The sequence below is a fragment of the Saimiri boliviensis genome, chromosome 17 (genome assembly GCF_048565385.1).
Source record: "Saimiri boliviensis isolate mSaiBol1 chromosome 17, mSaiBol1.pri, whole genome shotgun sequence".
In the NCBI taxonomy this organism is placed as follows: Eukaryota; Metazoa; Chordata; class Mammalia; order Primates; family Cebidae; genus Saimiri; species Saimiri boliviensis.
In genome coordinates this window covers 52,848,477-52,868,837 of record NC_133465.1, presented here as the reverse complement: position 1 = coordinate 52,868,837, position 20,361 = coordinate 52,848,477, and the positions used below count along the sequence as shown (strand labels likewise).

At 39.3% G+C, this 20,361-nt stretch overlaps 1 protein-coding gene across 11 annotated transcripts in view; it reads right to left on the bottom strand.

The window, feature by feature from the left end:
- The window catches only part of TLK2 (tousled like kinase 2), a 145,307-nt gene that overhangs the window by 64,915 nt on the left and 60,031 nt on the right, over positions 1–20,361 (bottom strand). For 6 of the 11 annotated variants that reach the window (XM_074388815.1, XM_074388814.1, XM_074388817.1 and 3 more), the window contains 2 exons: positions 14,225–14,392; positions 12,343–12,435 (listed from right to left, as the gene is read on the bottom strand). In XM_074388815.1, coding sequence (XP_074244916.1) covers positions 12,343–12,435; positions 14,225–14,392 — 261 coding nt within the window. The remainder of the gene's footprint in view (positions 1–12,342; positions 12,436–14,224; positions 14,393–20,361) is intronic. The other 5 variants (XM_074388821.1, XM_039476407.2, XM_074388818.1 and 2 more) reach the window with 1 other exon arrangement.

Here is a 20,361-nt window from a genome sequence, read left to right as displayed (position 1 = left end):
ACTGAATATTCTGAGACTCATGGAATAATGAGAATACACTGTCTCATCAGAGAACGCAGTGTTTACACATTTGTGAATTTCTTCTGATAGTTTCCATATATTCCTTTATTGTTCTTACTCATTAATATATCAACAATGGTATAACCACCATCTATTGAACAAGTTACTGTAACCTAAATGCTTCATTGTCATTGTCACATGTAATCCTTACAAAATCCTGTAAGGAGGCTGGAGTGGGGTGGCTCACGCTTGTAATCCCAGCACTTTGGGAGGCTGAATTGGGTGGATCACTTGGGGCAAGGAGTTTGAGACTGGCCTGGCCAACATAGCAAAACTTCATCTTACTAAAATTACAAAAATTACTTGGGCATGGTGGTACATGCCTGTAGTCCCAGGTGCTCAGGAGGCTGAAGCAGGAGAATTGCTTGAGCCTAGGAGGCGGAGATTGCAGTGAGACGAGATCACGCCACTGCACTCCAGCCTGGGTGACAGAGCAAGACTCTTGTCCTATAAGGTGGTTGTAATTATCAGTTCCATTTTACAGATGAATAAAATAAAAATCAAAGATATTAAGTACCCATGTGGGTTCACTGAACTAGTAACTGGGGAACCAGAATTGGGGGTTGTGTCCACAGTAACTGCTCTCAATGACCAGAACGTTACCAGAAGCCTGTGAGCAAACTAAGCACTTCCTACACACGATTTCACTGAAGGTTCACAACAGCCTTATCAGACAGGCAGCCTTATTAATGCCATTTTGATGTATCCATTCAAAGACTATAGTATTCTCTATGTCTAAACACCGTGCTAAAAAGATAAAAAAAAGGAAAAACAACAACAAAGAAGAAAATAAAATAAATAAAATACTGTGCTTAGTAAGCGCATGTGGTCAAGAGAAACCACAGACCCAGACCTTACTCTGCCTTAGTAAAGCTTACAATCCAAAGGATTTACTAAACACTTGGTAAATATTTGTTAAAAGAAACTGTTGAATAAACAGAATAAACAGTCATATAATAAATACACAATCACAATTAGGATAAGTGCTAAAAGAGCACATAATAAGGGACATAACCTAATCTAGAAGGTCAGGAATAAGCCTTTTAAAAGTTTATAATTTGAGGCCGGGCGAGGTGGCTCATGTCTGTAATTATCTTTGGGAGGCCCAGGTGGGTGCATTACCTGAAGTCAGGAGTTCAACATTAGCCTGGCCAACATGGTGAAACCCCGTTTCTACTAAAAATACAAAAAATTAGCCAGGCGTAGCGGCACACACCTGTAGTCCCAGCTACAAGGAAGGTGGAGCAGGAGGATCACCTAGACCCAGGAGGCAGAGGTTGTGGTGAGCCAAGATCATGCCACTGGACTCCAACCTGGGCAACAGAGCGAGACTTCATCTCAAAAAAAAAAAAAAAAAAAAGTTTATGATTTGAGACCAGGTGTGGTGGCTCACGACTGTAATCCTAGGGCTTTGGAAGGCCAAAGCAGGTGGATTACCTGAGGTCAGGAGTTTGAGACCAGCCTGGCCAACATGGTGAAACCCCATCTCTAGTTTAAAAAAACACAACAATTAGCTGGGCGTGGTGGCGGGCACATGTAATCCCAGCTACTCAGGAGGCTGAGGCAGGAGAATTGCTTGAATACAGGAGGCAGAGGTTGCAGTGAGCCGAGATCATGCCATTGTACTCCAGCAAGGGTGAGAAGGGCAAAACTCTATCTCAAAAACAATACAAAACAAAAAAAAAAGTTTATGATTTGAAGGAAATAAGAGTCCTATAGAGGAGAAGACAGAATCATTCTAGGTAAAGGACATCTGTGAGGGTGCCAGAGGAAGAGACATAACCAATGCAGAGTTCAAAAAGAGGACCCAGTCTCAAACAGGTTAAAAAACCTGCACAGCCAGTAAGTGGCAGAGCTGCAATTAAGAGCCAGGACTATCATGCCTGTAATCCCAGCACTTTGGGAGGTGGGGGCAAGCAGATCACGAGGTCAGGAGTTTCAGACCAGCCTGGCCAACATGGTGAAACCCATCTCTACTAAAAAAAAATAAAAATAAAAATAAATACAAAAACGAGGTGGGCGTGGTGGTGTGTGCCTGTAGTCCCAGCTACTGGGGAGGCTGAAGCAGGAGAACTGCTTGAACCTGGGAGGTGAAGGTTGCAGTGAGCCAAGATTGCACCACTGCACTCCAGCCTGAATGACAGAGCAAGACTCTGTCAGAGGGTAGGGGGTGGAAGTGGGGGGATGGGGGGCGGGGTGGGAAGCACCAGGTCTATATGATTTCAAATAACTAAAAATGTTCTCTACTCTCGAATCCAGCAAATCTGATCTTTTCTTACTAATTAAGGGTCATCATTATAAACCCCAAGTATTAGACTACACTAGGATATAAGCATTATTTCCTTCAGTTATCATTAGATTGCTCTTACAATCCTCTTCTTTTAAAATGTGTTTCTCTAAAAACATGACTGTTTGAACTGTATTTATAATAAGAGCCAATATAAATCAAATGATTAAAAGACACTTCTACAGATTTCTAGATCTATGGGTTTAAATATGCCTATTTCTGATTCTAAGTTTTCTTCCAGCAAACTGAGGGTGTTAGAAAGTGATTCAGTGTGATATTTCCAAATTAAAGCTTTCTGTAAAAATACACATATAAATAGCTCAATGATAAGTAAAAATGCAAAAGTTAACTGAGGAAGTCAGCAGTTAGGAAGTTCCTCAGTGGGAAGCAGAAAATCCTCATGAAAATGAAAACAATGCTTTCAAAAAGTAAAAGGTACTATACAATATAAGGACTTCAGGTGACAATGCTCTGACCACATGAGTCAGAGGAAAAAAAAATGCTTGAACTGATCATTCATTCAACGTTAAATGTGACCCTCTGTGCCTGGTCCGGTGTTAAAACCTAGAAATACAAAACGGACCGCGCATGGTGGTTTACACCTGTAATCCCAGCACTTTGGGAGGCTGAGGTCGGTGGATCATGAGGTCAGGAGTTCAAGACCGGCCTGGCCAAGATGGTGAAACCCCTTCTCTACTAAAAAAAAAATAATAATAAAAAAATTAGCCAGGCATGGTGGCAGGCACTTGTAATCCCAGCTACTCAGGAGGCTGAGGCAGAGACTCGCTTGAACTCAGGAGGCAGAGGTTGCAGTGAACCAAGACTGCGCCACTGCACTCCAGCCTGGGTGACAGAGTGAGATTCCATCTCAAAAAAAAAAAAAAAATCCTCCAAAACTGGAAAACAAAAACAAAGAGACTATGTTACAAAATAATAATAATAATAATAATCCATGTCACCAACCTATATTAATCACTCTAATCTCTCATTCAGCTAAATACATTTTCAAGACAATCCAACAGCAGGAAAAGAAAAATCCAAGATGCAAAAATAATACCTAATCATAGAGTTAACATATAATTCAATAAACAACTTTACAAGTAAAGTATCAATTTAGCACTTGATTTTCAGTATTTTATAGTAGGAAATGACAAACTGCTTGGTTTATTTCATAAACTGAAACTCTGCATTTAGATATATTAAAGGTTCTTAAGATAAAAACAGGTTCAAAGAAGATCAAAAGGATACTGCATCTATAAAAATTAAAAAGCAAAGCATACAAATAATCAAACTGACAAAATAAGATCATCAAAAATTTAAAAACTTAATAGACGAGTTAAATATCAAAATGAACACAGGTGAATACACAGCCAGTAACCTAGAGGACAATGTCAAGAACATCTACCAGAAGATAAAACAGAAGGTTAATGGACCACAAAAGAAAAGCAACAAGAAGAGCACAGAGACCCCAAAACTATCTAACAGCTTTCTAGAAAAAAAAAGAAGAAATGAAATAATCAAAGAAACAGTAAAATAAAATTTCTCTGATATAAAAAACTCTTTTCATGATTAAAAAAAGAAAATCAACAAACTCAGAATAGAAGAGAACTTTCTCAGCCAGTACAGTGGCTCGTGCCTATAATCCTAGCACTTTGGGAGGCTGAGGCAGGCTGATAGCTTGAGCTCAGGAGTTCCAGACCCAGTCTGTCCAACATGACAAAATCCTGTCTCTACGAAAGAAATCAGGGCATGGTATGGTGGCTCATGCCTATAATCCTAGCATTTTGGGAGGCCAAGGCAGACAGATCACTTGAGGTCAGGAGTTCGAGACCAGCTTGACTAAAATGGTGAAACCCCATCTCTACTAATGGTACACAAATTAGCCAGGCGCAGTGGTGCATACTTATAATCCCAGCTACTCAGAAGGCTGAGGCAGGAGAATCCCTTGAATCGAAGAGATGGAGGTTGCAGTGAGCCAAGATCCGTGCCACTATACTCCAGCCTCAGTGACAAAGGAAGACTTTGTTTAAAAAAAACAAATAAACAAAAAGTCAGCTGGGGGTGGTGGCATACACCTGTAGTCCCAGCTATTTAGGGAGGCTGAGGTGGGAGGATGGCTTAAGCCCAGGCGGTTGAGGGTGCAGTAAGCCAAGATTGGGCCACTGAACTCCAAAAGCCTGGGTGACAAAATGAGTCCCTGTCAAAAAAGAAAAAAAAAAGGAAAGGAAAGGAGAGGGGAAGACAGAGGGGAAAGAAGAGGGAAGAGGAGAGGGAAAAAGAGAGGAGAAAGGAGAGAGGAAAAGGAAAAGGGAAAGAAGAGGAAAGGAAGGAACTTTCTCAACCTAAGAAATGATCACCTCTGAAAAACATACGGTAAACATGATAACTTTTTTTTTTTTTTTTTTTGAGATAGAGTCTCACTTTGTTGCCCAGGCTGGAGCGCAGCAACATGATCTTGACTCACTGTAACCTCTACCTCCTGGGTTCAAGTGATTCTCCTACCTCAGCCTCCCAAGTAGCTGGGTTTACAGGAGCGCACCACCATGCCCGGTTAATGTAATACTTACACTTTCCCCTAAGATCATGAATAAGAAAGACAAGGAAGTCCCAGCTAGCCACTTCTATTCAAAATTGTACTGGGGGTTCTAGCCAGGACAATCAGGCAAGGAAATAAAAAGCATCCAGATGGGAAATAACGTAATACTATCTCTATTTGCAGATGACATGATTTTGTATGCAAAAAGTCTTGCAAAAAAATTATTAGAAATCATGAGTCTAGCAGGATAGAAAATCAACATATAGGTGCGGTGGCTCACACCTGTAATTCCAGCACTTTGGGAGGCTGAGACAGGTGGATCACGACGTCAAGAGATCAAGACCATCCTGGCCAACATGGTGAAACGCCAGCTCTACTAAAAATACAAAAATTAGCTGGGCATGATGGCACGCACCTATAATTCCAGCTTCTCGGGAGGCTGAGACAGGAGAATTGCTTGAACCTGGGAGACAGAGGTTGTAGTGAGCCAAGGCCACACCACTGCACTCCAGCCTGGGCGACAGAGCAAGACTCTGTCTCAAAAAAAAAAAAAAAAAAAAAAAATCAGTATACCAAATCAATTGTATTTCTCTACTCTAACAATGAGCAATCTGAAAATAAAATTAAGAAAACTATTCCATTTGCAATAGCATAAAAAGAATAAATACTTAGGAATAATTCTAACAAAATAAATATAAGACCATATATTGCAAGTTGCAAAACACTGCTGAAAGAAATCAAAAGACCTAAATAAATAGATATTTTGTGTTCATGGATTGAAAGACTTAATACTGTTAAAAAGGCAATACTTCTCAAATTGATCTAGAGATTCAACACAATTGCTATAAAATCCTATCTGGTTTATTTGTAGAAACTGAAAAGCTGATCTTAAAAATCCTAGGGAAATGCAACAGATCCCAAATAGCCAATACAATCTTGAAACACAATGAAGCTGGGAGGCTCACCCTTCCCAATGTCAAAACATTACAAAGATACAGTTATTCAGACAGTGTGGTACTGGCATAAAGACAGGTGATATGGTGGTTTGGCTCTGTGTCCCACCCAAATCTCATGTTGAACTGTAATCCTCCTATGTCAGGGAAAGGGTTTGGTGGGAGCTGATTAGAACATGGGGGCAGATTTCCTCCTTGCTATTCTTGTTATAGTGAGCGAGTTCTCATGAGATCTGATGGTTTAAAAGTGCCTGGCACTTTCCCCTTCACACACACACACTCTCTCTCTTTCCTGAGACGAAGGTGCTTGCTTCCCCTTCCCCTTCTCCCATGATTGGAAGTTTCCTGAGACCTCCCAGTCATGCTTCCTGTTAATCCTGCAAAACTATGAGTCAAACATATTTTCTTCATAAATTACCCAGTCTCAGGTAGTTTACAGCAGTGTGAGAACAAACCAATATAACAAGCATATAGACGGAGTCGAATTTAGAGTCCAGAAATAAACTCCTTGCTATAAGTCAGCTGATTTTTGAAAATGCTGCCAAGACAATTCAATGGTAAAAGCACAGTATTTTCAACAAATGGTGTTGGGACAATAGGCTATCCACATGCACAAAAATGAAGTTAGAACTCCTTCCTCACACCACACACAAAAATTAACACAAAATGGAAAAAAGACCTAAATATAAGAGCTGAAAGTATAAAACACATAGAAGAAAATATAGGAGTAAATTTTCATGACTTTAGGTTAGGTAAAGACTTGGCTGTAATACTAAAAGCATAAGCAATAAAAGAAAAAAACAGACAAATTGGCCTTTTCCCAAAATTAAAAACGTTTGTGCTTCAAAGGACACCATCAAGAAGTAAAGCAACTACCAACAGAATAGAAAACATCTGCCAGTGATATAGCTGACAAAGATCTAATATTCATAATATATAAAGAATGCTTACAACTTAACAATAAAGGCAACACTGTTTAAAAATGGGTAAAGGATTTGAATTGTAATCTCTCCAAAGAAGATACATAAAAGGCCAATAAGCAAATGAAAAAATATTCAACATCACCAGTTATTTGGGAAATGCAAATCAAAACCATAATGAGATACCACTTTATACCCACTAAGATGACTGTAACGAAAAGGACGGACAACAGCAAGTACTGGCAAGGACAGGGAGAAACTGGGACGTACTGCTGCTGGGAATGTAAAAGGTGCAACTGTTGTGGAAGAGTCTGGCAGTTCCTCAAAAACAGTTACTATATGACCTGGCAATTTCACTCTTCAGCATGTATCCAAAAGAAATGAAAATGTACGTCTATACAAAGTCTTATACATGAATGTTCACAGTAGCATCATTCGTAATAGCCAAAAAGTGGAAACAACCTAAATGTCCATCAACGGGTAAAAGGATAAAGCTGTGACCAACTGGCACCAAAAAAGGAGGATTCTATTTACTGATGCACACCCATGAAAATCCATAAAGCCATAATGATAATCAAAGAAGAGAAAGTTATTTGTCACCATTTGGCACAGCCACTAAACAACTACCTACTTTAAAAGTTTAAAAAAAAAAAAACTAGGCCAGGTGTGGTGGCTCATGCCTATAATCCAAGCACTTTGAAGGCCAAGGTGGGCGGATCACCTGAGGTCAGGAGTTCAAGACCAGCCTGACCAACATGGTGAAACCCTGTATTTAAAAATTAAAGGCTTATTAGTAATTAAAAGGAAAGAACTAAGCATTTAGACTGCCTTTCTAGAACTGTATGTCAGCGTCGAGCAACAGGCACGGATGATGAGAGGAAAGTTCTATTTTATAGATGCTAATAGATATGTTACAATGTTAATCTGGCTATCTAGCAAAATGTTAACATGTTTTTTAAAATGCCTATTTAATGAGAGATAGGAGGTCACAATTTCTGAATTGTATTTTAAAATACTTTGGCATTAAAAAAACAAACATCTGCATAATGTTAAAAGACAAAAGTTTTAAGGAAATAAAGAGACTTGTCATTAAGGCAAAAAAAGATCCAGTAGACCTTGACAGCTACAACTGTTTCAACCCAAACGAATTCAATGTCTCTCTTCTTTTCAGTGAGTCCAATAAAATCATTTCATATTACAATGCCCAACAATGAAACAATCATAATATTATAAATGTCCTTTGCTTTAAGTCTTAGAATACTTTATAAAGCAGAAAAGACTCAATTGTTAAAATAACTAAATATCACACACTTGCACTGTAACAATAACTTAAAAAACTGAAAAAGAAAGGAACACTGGGTGAAAGCTATGTTAAGTTTGTATTTCATAATGAGGAGTAAATAGATCTTAAAGGTTGATTTAAATAAGGCCAGGCACAGTTGCTCAAGCCTGTAATCCCCACGCTTTGAGAGGCCAAGTGGGGAGGATAATTCAAGACCAGCCTAGGCAACATAGTGAGAGCCTGTCTCTACCAATAAATAAATAAATAAGTGTGATCAAATAAGTAACATATTACTTGATGTTAAAACAGTGATCATTAGAAAATCCAAAACACAAATTGTCAACAATAGTTATCTCTCTGAGGAATCCAAGGGAAGAATTTCACTCTTTTCCATCTTCTCAATTTCTTGTGGGCCATGTTCATGTTCTACTTTTATAATTTAGGAAATTACTTGCTTATGATTTTCCCTGAGCTAGGTGTGGTAGTGCACACCTGCCATTGCAGCTATTCTGGAGACTGAGGCAGGAGAACTGCTTGAGCCCAGGAGTTCCAAGGCTCTAGTATGCTATAATGCTATATGATCCTGCCTGTGAATAGCCACTGCATCCCAGCCTGGGCAACATAGCAAGATCTCTTTCTTAAAAATACAACCCCGGGCTGGGCGTGGTGGCTCAAGCCTGTAATCCCAGCACTTTGGGAGGCTGAGGCGGGTGGATCACAAGGTCAAGAGATCGAGACCATCCTGGTCAACATGGTGAAACCCCGTCTCTACTAAAAATACAAAAAATTAGGTGGGCATGGTGGCACGTGCCTGTAATCCCAGCTACTCAGGAGGCTGAGGCAGGAGAATTGCCTGAACCCAGGAGGCGGAGGTTGCGGTGAGCCGAGATCGCGCCATTGCACTCCAGCCTGGGTAACAAGAGCGAAACTCCATCTCAAAAAATAATAATAATAATAAAACCCCAAATTTTCTATGTTAAAACATGGAATTATGTAATAATTTTAAACATTTAAAAGGTCAAGTTCTTATATTCTGCCACCTGCTATTTTTATCAGCACACATTTAGAAATCTTTCATTGATATACATACAGCTACCTCATTTCTTTTGTCAGCTGTATAGCATTCCATTGTACAAATGTACTACAATTCATTTAACCAGTCGCTCTATGAAGAATGCCTTTAGTAATAACTCATACAACATATAATTACACTGAATGCTTATTAGAGCAGGTCTTGTTCTGGGCATTGGAGATACAGAAATGAACAACACAAAGTCCTTGACCTGATGGAGCTCACATTCCAGTGGGGGGAAGTCAGACAAAAGTCAGCTAGTGATAAGATAAAGGAGAAAAACAATGCAGGACCTAGGAGCTAGATAACAGGTGGGGTGGGCAGGGAGAAGTTGCCCTTTTATAGTGTGGCCAGGGTAGGTCTCTCTAATACAGTAAATATGAACAGAATCCAGAGAGAACTGAGGGAGCAGGCATGCTGATATGAGTAAAGAATGACAGGGAAAAGACAACAGCCAACGCAAAGGCCCTGAGGTGAGAGCATCACTGGGAGAGAGTATGTGAGAAAACAAGGTGGCTAGGGTGCATGGAATCTGATGAGAAAGGAACACTACAGTAAAACATGCCAGGGTGGGGCAAAGCAAATCATGCATGGTCATTTTAAGGACTTTTCAACAGGGAAGTGGCATGACTGCACTTACATTTCAATACAGTCACTCTGCTTTGTTGAGAACAGATTAAAAGAAAACAAAGGTCAAAGCAAGAAGTCCAGTTATCTCAGTGGGAGACAATGGTTTAAGTTGGAGTGGCAGTAGTAAAGAGAATTAGAAATGGTAAAATTCTGAACAAAGGCTCATGCTTATAATCCCAGCACTTTGGGAGGCTGAGGCGGGTGGATCACCTGAAGTCAGGAGTCCAAGACCAGCCTGGCCAACATGGTAAAACCCCATCTATACTAAACATACAAAAGTCAGCAGGGTATGGTGGCACACGCCTGTAATCCCAGTTACTCAGGAGGCTGAGGCAGGAGAGCCCGCTTGAAACTGGGAAGCAGAGGTTGCAGTGAGTCAAGATCGCACTACTGTCCTCCAGCCTGGGCGAGAGAGCAAGACTTCCATCTCAAAAAAAAAAAAAAAATTGGAACATATTTTGAAGGTAAAATCAGTAAGCTTTACTGATGGATTTGGATTTGGGATATAATATAAAAAGAAGAGAGAGATAAGAATGACTCCAAGGATTTTAGCTGTAACAATTAGGAGAAAAGTTGACAGTTACTGAGATGTAGAAGGCTGTGGAGGTCAGGTACAGTGGCCCATACCTACAATCCCAGCACTTTGGGAGGCCAAGGTAGGAAGATCACTTGAGTTCAGGAGTTCGAGAACAGCCTAGGTTCACCAATACCCTGTCTCTGTCTTTTTAAAAAAAAAAAAGAAGGAAAGAAGGAAGGGAGGGAGAAGAAGGAAGAAGGAGGAGGATGAGGAGCAGCAGCAGCAGGAGGAGGCGTCGGCCGAGGCTGTAGGAGAAATAGGTTTCTGGTGAGGGACAGAAGGAAGAGTTCAGTTTTGAACATGTTAAATTTGATATGTTTGTTAGACATAAAGAGGAAATGACTGGAGGCAACTGACACAGGCCTAAAATTCAGGGCAGAGCTCTGGGCTAGAGACAAACTTGGAAGTCCTCTGCACCATAGGAATGAAGTTTTAATAACAAAGAAACTAGATGAGATTAAGAAGAAGGCCGGGTGTGGTGGATCCCATCTGTAATCCCAGCACTTTGGGGAGGCTGAGGTGGGACCTCACTTGAGGTCACGAGTTTGAGACCAGCCTGGCCAACATGGCAAAACTCTGTAGCTACTAAAAATATAAAACTCAGCCATTGGGAGGTTGAGGTGGGGAAATCACTTGAGCCCAGGAGATGAAGGCTGTACTGAACTGAGATTGCACCATTGCACTTCAGCCTGGGCAACAGATTGAGACCTGTTTTTTGTTTTTTTTTTTTTTTTTAAAAAGAGAGAGAGGAAGGTTAAGAAGGAAATCAAGGTAGATAAATGAGTCTGAAGACAGAGCCCTGAACACTCTAATGTTTAGTGATAGGGGATGTGAGGAAAAATCAAGAGTGGAAGTTAAGTGAAGACCGTATGCTGAAGAGAAGAAAGAAGTGACCAACGGTCGATAATGAATTGCATCAGATGAGTTCTGATGCGAAGGTCATATCCTTTGAAACACTGGGAGGGAAACTGCTTCCAGGTTTTTTGCAATGACAAACAGTACCTCAACAAATATCTTTGTGTAATTTTTTGGGAATGGAATTTCTGGACCCAAAGATATGTAAATTTAACATTGAGATACATTACCAAGTTGTCCACATGACTACATCAATTTATAGACAGAATAAAGCTGTATGTGTCTCTAAACTATCACCTATACTGAAAACTATCACGTCTTAATCCTTGCCAATTTGCTAGGTCAAAATGTCACCTTGTTTTATTTTGCACTTCTCTATGGCCAAAATTGTGCATTATTTCAAGTTATTAGCCACTTGCCTTCTTTTAAAAAACAATCTTGCCTGCTTTTCTAAGAATCTGCTTTCCTTTACTGATTTACAACACTTGTTGTATATTAATACTAACCCATTTACTATTTTTTTTCTTTATACTACTAAGCTTATGTGCTGGCTGGTACTGCTGAGAAGCAAAGAGAAACAGAACTGCACCAAAGCATTTAGACTTTTGGTTTTTCATACTGTTTCCATGTTCCTTCTTCATACATGGTCATTTTGCTACTTGTCTCTGCCACCTCTTTCCATGTGAGAACAATGTGCCTACAGCACCTGCTACTCCTCTGATAGCAGAGGGTGTCAGCTGATAGGACTAAGCAGGTGGTCCATCATGCGCATCCACCAGCAGCCTGCGTGCCCATACCTTTTATAGAAAATGGAAAGGGGAACAAGTTCTTGCTGACCAAATCTTGTGTATTTAACTATGTGCTCATTACATGGCGGGCACTGCATATAAATATATGTGGAAGAAACAAAGGTAAACAAAGGTAACTCCTCTCAAGTGAAAAAGAGGCCTTTTTTTTTTTTTTTTTTTTTTTTTTTTTGTTTGAGACAGAGTCTCACTCAGTCGCCAGGCGCCTGGCTGGAGTGCTGTGGCACAATCTCGGCTCACTGCAACCTCCGCCTCCTGGGTTGAAGCAATTCTTCCGCCTCAGCCTCCCAAGTAAGCTGGGATTACAGGCGCACGCCACCACGCCCAGTTAATTTTTTAATTTTTAGTAGAGACGGGGTTTCACCATGTTGGCCAGGATGGTCTCGATCTCTTGACCTCGTGATCCGCCCGCCTCGGCCTCCCAAACTGCTGGGATTACAGGCTTGAGCCACCGCGCCTGGCCAAAAAAGAGGTAATTTTTAAGGCAATGACAAAAAGACAAATAACTCCTTGATTACCCAAAGTTCTTCCTGGAAAAGTTAGATCCAAAATAAAGTTTTAACAAAAGTAAGTATATGGTAAACATAAACAATCTCGAAATGTGTGAATGACACATTCTCTAAAACAATACTGTAGTGTACTGCATTCTCAAAGAAACTATTCCACCCTCTCACAACATTATATGGGTCAATTCTCCCATTTTTAAAGTATGTATATTTCCTTTGTTACCTAAGGAAAGGACTACACTGCCTTCACACAAGAAGTTTACACATCCTTTGATGATTAAAGATCAAAACACTTCTAATATTAAACGATGAAATAAATGTGAGCTCTACATACATTTACGATTAACAAAAACAAGAAAGATACTGGGTTCCACTTTACAGACAAAAAAAAAAAAGTAAGATAATAATTTATCTGTTTATTCAGTACAGGGAGTGAATAGCCAGAGCCTATCCCAGGCAGCTCAGGGTGCAGGCAGAAACCAGACCTAAATAGGAAGCCATTTTGTTGTGCACACACACCCACACTCACTCAGACTGGGACTCCATACACATACCAATGAACCTAATGAGCATGTCTTTGGGATATGGCAGGAAACCGGAGTGCCCTGAGAAAATCCACGCAGACATGGGGAGAACACGCAAACGCCACACAGATGGTAGAGTCACCTCACAGTGGCTAATTAACACTATAACAAAACCATCTGAATAAAATGACGTTATTCAAAGAGTGTTGTATCTCTTTCTTAAGGTAAAGCTACCATAACTATTAAAAAAAACTCCAAATCATGCACAATACTTTCCTATCGGGTTAACCGTTTTATTATCTGTATTTCCTTTCCTTAAGACACCCACTATTTTCAGTACCTTTTTGAACATAGTTGGTGGAGTATGGACTGAAGACTCACAGAATCCACAGGGCAAATAAACAGGAAACTTAGATTACAACTGGGCAAAATGAACCAGAAGAGGAACAAAATTTGGATGAATGGTGACTTTAATTCTGAAAGATGCCCCTAAAAGTGGAATAGGAATAGGGCAATGGGACTACTCTGGCACTCCTGGCAATAAACTGGTGACCCAGTAGAGCCCCAAAACCAGGAAAAGTAACAGTTGGTTCAAATGGCATTCACAGTACGTTAAGAAATGAGGTCAAACTTTCATAATACTCAAATTCTTGTTCTTCAAAGATGGAGAAAGAAGTAAGCTGAAAGGAGCAAATAGGTAGCCAAATATTCCTGGGAAAGGTAGGGTACCAATACTGTGAAGGGGTGAGAAAGCAACTGTGTACATAGCCCAAATACTACATGGGGCAAATGACCAATAAGCTTGCTGTGAGAATGCCTGCCCACATATTGAAACTGTACTGACTTGAGTATTAACTTACATAGACATGGCTGGAGCTTGGAGATTCTATTTTTAATTATATCTTGGTTGTTAATGCAATTTGATCTGTATTTTCTTCTTTGTCAATCTAAGACTGTGCTTTCCTTCCCACTGTGTGTTCAGGTTTTGACAAAGCAGTCTCCCTCAGGAGCCTGAACCAAGGGATATTGAGTAAAAACACAACACATTTAGAAGTGATATAGAATTAGACATATTTGGGAATGATAGTAAGGGGAAATCATGTTTTTAAAAAACCTAGATATGTCCTTATCTCTCTATCAAAATTATTAATCCAACTTCATCAAGGAGTGCTAGGGCAATGGCAAGGATCTGAATTAACTTAGGCTTTGTACTCACTGAAACAAAAGTGAAGCAGAGGCCAGCTCCCCTTTGTGCCAGCTGCTCCGTGTCTAGCCGAGGTTTTGCTAGCATCACTGACATGAGGGTTGGCAGAGCAGACTGCTCCTCTGTTGCCTCCTTTGCAGCGGTGCCATCTAAACCATAGAGGGGCTGTTCTACTCGTCGCTGGAAAACAGTAAAGAAACACACAAATAACATGAGAAAGATAATCTGATACTGCCCAAACATGCAACAGGCTAAAAACAGTTATCAAATATAACATGAATGATTTTTTTAAAAGCGCCTCTCTAAAAATAATTATGGAGAGCACATCAACATTATCACTTGATTATAACCTATCTAAAAATGTGACTATCTTACTCAAATTCTTTGACATTGTATTTTAATGGTTCTATAGTTATGTTAAGTCTGAATTTATACATTACTTTGTAGAATTCAACAAATCAACTTCACAATACCCTCAACCCTACACAGGAAATATTATTTCCATCCTGTAGGTAAATGAAAATTAAGACATTGTCCCATGACTTTTTTCCTTCTTTTTTTATTTTTTTTATTTTTTGAGACGGAGTTTTGCTCTTGTTACCCAGGCTGGAGTGCAATGGCACGATCTCGGCTCACCACAACCTCCGCCTCCTGGGTTCAAGTAATTCTCCTGCCTCAGCCTCCTGAGTAGCTGGGATTACAGGCAAGCGCCACCATGCCCAGCTAATTTTTTGTATTTTTAGTAGAGACGGGGTTTCACCATGTTGACCAGGATGGTCTCGATCTCTCGACCTCATGATCCACCCGCCTCGGCCTCCCAAAGTGCTGGGATTACAGGCTTGAGCCACCGCGCCCGGCCTCTTTTTTTTTTTTTGAGATAGAGTTTCATTCTTGTTGCCTAGACTGGAGTGCAATGGCATAGTCTCAGCTCACTGCAACCTCCAGCTCCTGGGGTTTAAAGCAATTCTCCTGCCTCAGCCTCCCAAGTAGCTAGGATTACAAGCGCCCACCACCACGCCTGGCTAATTTTTTTTTTTTTTTTTGTATTTTTAGTACAGACAGGGTTTCAACATGTTGGCCAAGGTGGTCTCAAACTCCTGAACTCAGGCAATCTGTCCACCTCGGCCTCTCAAAGTGCTGGGATTACAGGCGTGAGCCACTGTGCCTGGCCTGTCCTATGACTTTATAGGTGGAGCTTATTTCACTCTCAATTCTATTCTCACTATAGTATATTTAGATGCAAAAATCTAAAATAAATGCAAGCAAAACAAGTTCCACAGTATACTAAAAGGATAATACACCACAATTACATATGACTTACTCCAGAAATCTAAAAATGGTTCAACATTAGCAAATCTACTAAATAATTCATTAGATTAACTTTAGGGAGGGAAAAATTATGGCTCTTCCCATTGGATACCCAAAAGGATATCCAGTGTTAGGTAACTCTTAAATGACTGGAATTGGCTGGGTACAGTGGCTCATGCCTGTAATCCCAGTACTCTGGAGGCCAAGGCAGGCAGATCACTTGAGGTCAGGAGTTCAAGACCAGCCTGGCCAACACGGTGAAACCTCGTCTCTACTAAAAACAGAAAAACTGGCCAGGAATGCTGCTCAAGCCTGTAATCCCAGCACTTTGAGAGACCGAGACGGGCAGATCACAAGGTCAAGAGATTGAGACCATCCTGGCCAACATAGTGAAACCCCGTCTCTACAAAAAATACAAAAAAAAAAAAAAAAATTAGCTGGTCGTGGTGGCGTGCGCCTGTAGTCCCAGCTACCTGGGAGGCTGAGGCAGGAGAATTGCTTGAACCTGGGAGGCGGAAGTTGCAGTGAGCCGAGATCACGCCACTGCATTCCAGCCTGGCGCCTGGAGACAAAACAAGACTCTGTCTCCAAAAAAAAAAAAAAAAAAAAAAAAAATTGAAATTATCCATTTTTAATAACTGGAGACCCTCTCATTAAAGCTAGAAAACAAAGTAACACATTCTCATATTAGACGTTATTATAAAAGTTTTAGCCAATGTAAAAAAGAAAAAATATGAGGTAAAAATATTAGAAAATATTAAAGATTTTTAGTGTCACTTTTGGATGATATAACTATTCACAAAGGAAACCAAGCACATCAATGGAAAAACTACTATAATAATTAAAAGGAGTTCAGTAAGATGGCTAAATACAAAATAAATACACCAAAATCAATAGCTTCTCCAACTGATTATAATCACAGCACGTAATGGAAGGAAAAGCAGATTCAAAGTAGCAAAAAAAACTGTAAAATACTTGAAAGCAAACTTAAGAAACATGCAGAGAATACCTATGAAGAAAAACCACACAGTTTCACAGACAAATATAAAAGATGATCTAAATTAAATGGCAATATTAATTTAATTTAGATTAAATTAACCTGGGTTCAGAATCTACAGACATCAAATTTCTCTAAAACCCAAGTTTAAGGTTTTTTACTTTTGTTTTTGGCCTGTTTCTCTTCCAAGGGATAGTCTTATGGTGGCATAGTGGTCATCTAGGTTCTCTCTCATGCTTTTTTGGGCAGTTGTTTTTGTGGAATTTCACAATAAATTCTAAGGTTCACTTAAAAAAATAATCATAATCAGCCACATAATTTTTCAGAAAGAATATCAGGGAAACTTGACGAGATATCGAAACATACTACAATGTTACATTAACTGTAACGGTATCATACAGATACAGAAGCAGATTGACCAGTGGCACAGAATACAGAATTCAGAAACAGATCTATCTAATATGGATATATAGTTTGTGATTAATGTGCATTTCATATCAGGGGGAACTTACTAAAAAGATGGTAGGACATTTGTAGAGATACTAGAAAAAAAAGGGAAAAGTAGATTTCTACCTTTTATCACATATAAAAATTATAAGAAGAAAAAAAACAAATTCTTTTAGAATTTTTTAATGGTAAAGGACTTTTTAAACATGGCATTAAAAATATAAACCATTGGCAGGGCACCGTGGGCTCACGCCTGTAATCCAGCACTTTGGGAGGCTGAGGTGGGCAAAATCACTTGAGGTCAGGAGTTTAAGACCAGCCTGGCCAACGTGGTGAAACCCTGTCTCTACTAAAAATACAAAAATTAGCTGGGTATGGTGGCACATGCTTGTAGACCCAGCTACTCAGGAGGCTGAGGCACAAGAATTACTTGAACCCAGGAGGCAGAGGCTGCAGTGGGCCAAGATCACAACACTGCACTCCAGCCTGGGCAACACAGCAAGACCCTGTCTCAAAGGAAAAAATATATATAAATATATATAATATACATATATATATATACACACACCATATAGGAACATTCTTAGATTCACATATATATATATATATATATATATATATATATAAAATCTCACATACTATTTTTTTTTGTCATATAGGAACATTTAAGAATAAGACAAATCCCGTAAGTCATAAAGGAAAAACAATAAATTTGACTACTTCAATTTTTTTTTACATATGAATGGTAAAAGTCAACATGAAGTTAAAGGCAAGATTACAAACATGCAAAAATATTTACAATATAAGTAACAGTAAATAAATAATAATTTATTAATAAATAATGCTTTCCCCATCAGTAAAACAAAAACCAAAAACACACAAATATTTCAAAAGAGACATAGGCGAAGGAACCTGAACTAGCATTAAAAGAGAAATCCAAAAGGCCACTAAACATATAAGATGTTTAGGCCGGGCGCAGTGGCTCAAGCCTGTAATCCCAGCACTTTGGGAGGCTGAGGCGGGTGGATCACGAGGTTGAGAGATCGAGACCATCCTGGTCAACATGGTGAAACCCCGTCTCTACTAAAAATACAAAAAATTAGGTGGGCATGGTGGCACGTGCCTGTAATCCCAGCTACTCAGGAGGCTGAGGCAGGAGAATTGCCTGAACCCAGGAGGCGGAGGTTGCGGTGAGCCGAGATCGCGCCATTGCACTCCAGCCTGGGTAACAAGAGCAAAACTCCATCTCAAAACAAACAAACAAACAAACAAACACGTAAGATGTTTAATATAACCAATGAACAAATGCAAGTTAAAACAAGGTATTTTTCTTGATGGCAAAGATTACAATGATAAAATTCACTATTAGCAGGATGTAAAAAACCGGTACTCTCAAACTGCTAATAACCTCCTAGCAATTTATGTGATGACATTTTTAAATGATCATACTCTAACATGGGAATTACAATTAGGGAATTTAACTGGGAAAAATGCAAGTATGTACAAGAATGTTCGTTACAACATTATACATAGAATACAAATGTTTACAAGATATTGGTTAAATAAACTAATACAATGGAAATTAGAAAATCCATTATATAAACATACATGTGTATATATCAAAAAGTCTAGAAATATTTGCCCACCATACTCTCTAATAAACTGTTCTTTTGGAGGAAACTTTCTACTTTACCATTTCTGAATTGAACTTTCACAATCTGCATGAATAAAGGGGGTAATTTTTCTTAATCAGGAATAATTCTTTAACATTTTCATGTCAAAAATTAAAAGTAAAATAATCCTGACAAAGAAATTTAATTTTTGAATCTATGAGTAGGGTCCTCCTGATGATCAACACTCCTACCCCACCAAAAGCAAAGGTTTAAACCCAGACTCTAGAACACATGTGATATCCATCGATGACAATATTCTCACAGCATGGGAGAATGAGCTGCAACAGTAAAATTAAACCTTCTGCCATATATTCAATAAATACCTGCCAAGGGCTGAAAGATTTAAAAATATTTCTGTAAATATCCTATGTTAGCTATAGCCTAGCCTGTTTGAACCAACCTTCCTCTGGGGCGGGGGGGACTACAAAGGTAGGATAAAATATGCGCAAACAAACAACAGTAACAAACATTAGAAACACTCAAGACTTGATAAAATGTTAGGGATCTGCCAGGACAAAATCTAAGGGAAATTAGGAACACGAGACAGGTAAAAGAAACACCAAAGCCACATATGAGCTAAGAGCACCTGCAGGTCTTGAATTTCCAGGTCTTGAATTTCCATTTTCAGGGCAACATGGTTATCAAGCAGAAAGTCATAGACCAAAGCTCAACCAAGACAGAGGGTTCAATAGGAAACCCTTCCCACCTCAAGCTGAGCCTCCAGAGTTACACTATATTCTCAAGGAAAGGGTAAACCAGGAAAAATTACCCCCACCCTCAGACAGTTATAAGGAAGTTGCCTTAGCAGTGTAAGGGTTGGGGGTTCTCTTGAGAAATGTTAACACAATACAAATCAATTATTCCTAGTAGTTGAAAGAAGCAAACAAAATAAACAAAATAAACAAAATACAAGCCATAAATTCACTAAGGTGGCATATAAGAGAAGTAAAATCTTCAGGTACTCAAAAGAAGCACAATAAAAATTTTCGCTGGAGTAACACATCTTCATTCATCCTAGATCTCGAAGAAACTCCACAAACAATTTTGCAAGAACAATGAGGAGTACACAGTGAAAAAACAAAGCATAAAAGAAATAAAGCTATGAGCAACAACTAAGAAAAACAAGAGACACTAGAAACAGATTCACATAAAAGCTTCAGATGCTAGAATTATCAAACAGATTATAAAATAATTGTGTCTAACACATTAAAAAAAAAGGCTTGAAAATATCTACAGGAAATGTAATTCTTTTTCTTAAAAAGGCAGTAGCTGCCAGGCATGGTGGCTCATGCCTATAATCCCAGCACTTTGGGAGGTCGAGGCGGGCGGATCATCTGAGGTCAAGAGTTCAAGATCAGCCTGACCAACATGAAGAAACCCTGTCTCTACTAACAATACAAAAATTAGTTGGGTGTGGTGATGCATGCCTGTAATCCCAGCTACTAGGGAGGCTGAGGGAGAAGAATTTGCTTGAACCCAGCAGGTGGAGGTTGTGGTAAGTTGACACGGCGCCAATGCACTCCAGCCTGGGCAACAAGAGCAAAACTCTGCCTTAAAAAAAAAAAAAGAAGGCAGTAATCAATTCAATAGGGCTAACAGCTAATTAGAAACAATAAGTAAGAATCTGGGAACTGAAAGACAAGAAGAAATTATCCATGATGGAGTATATAAAGACAAGAAGAACCAAATACAAAAAAAGAAGTCAAAAGGCATGGTAATAAAAT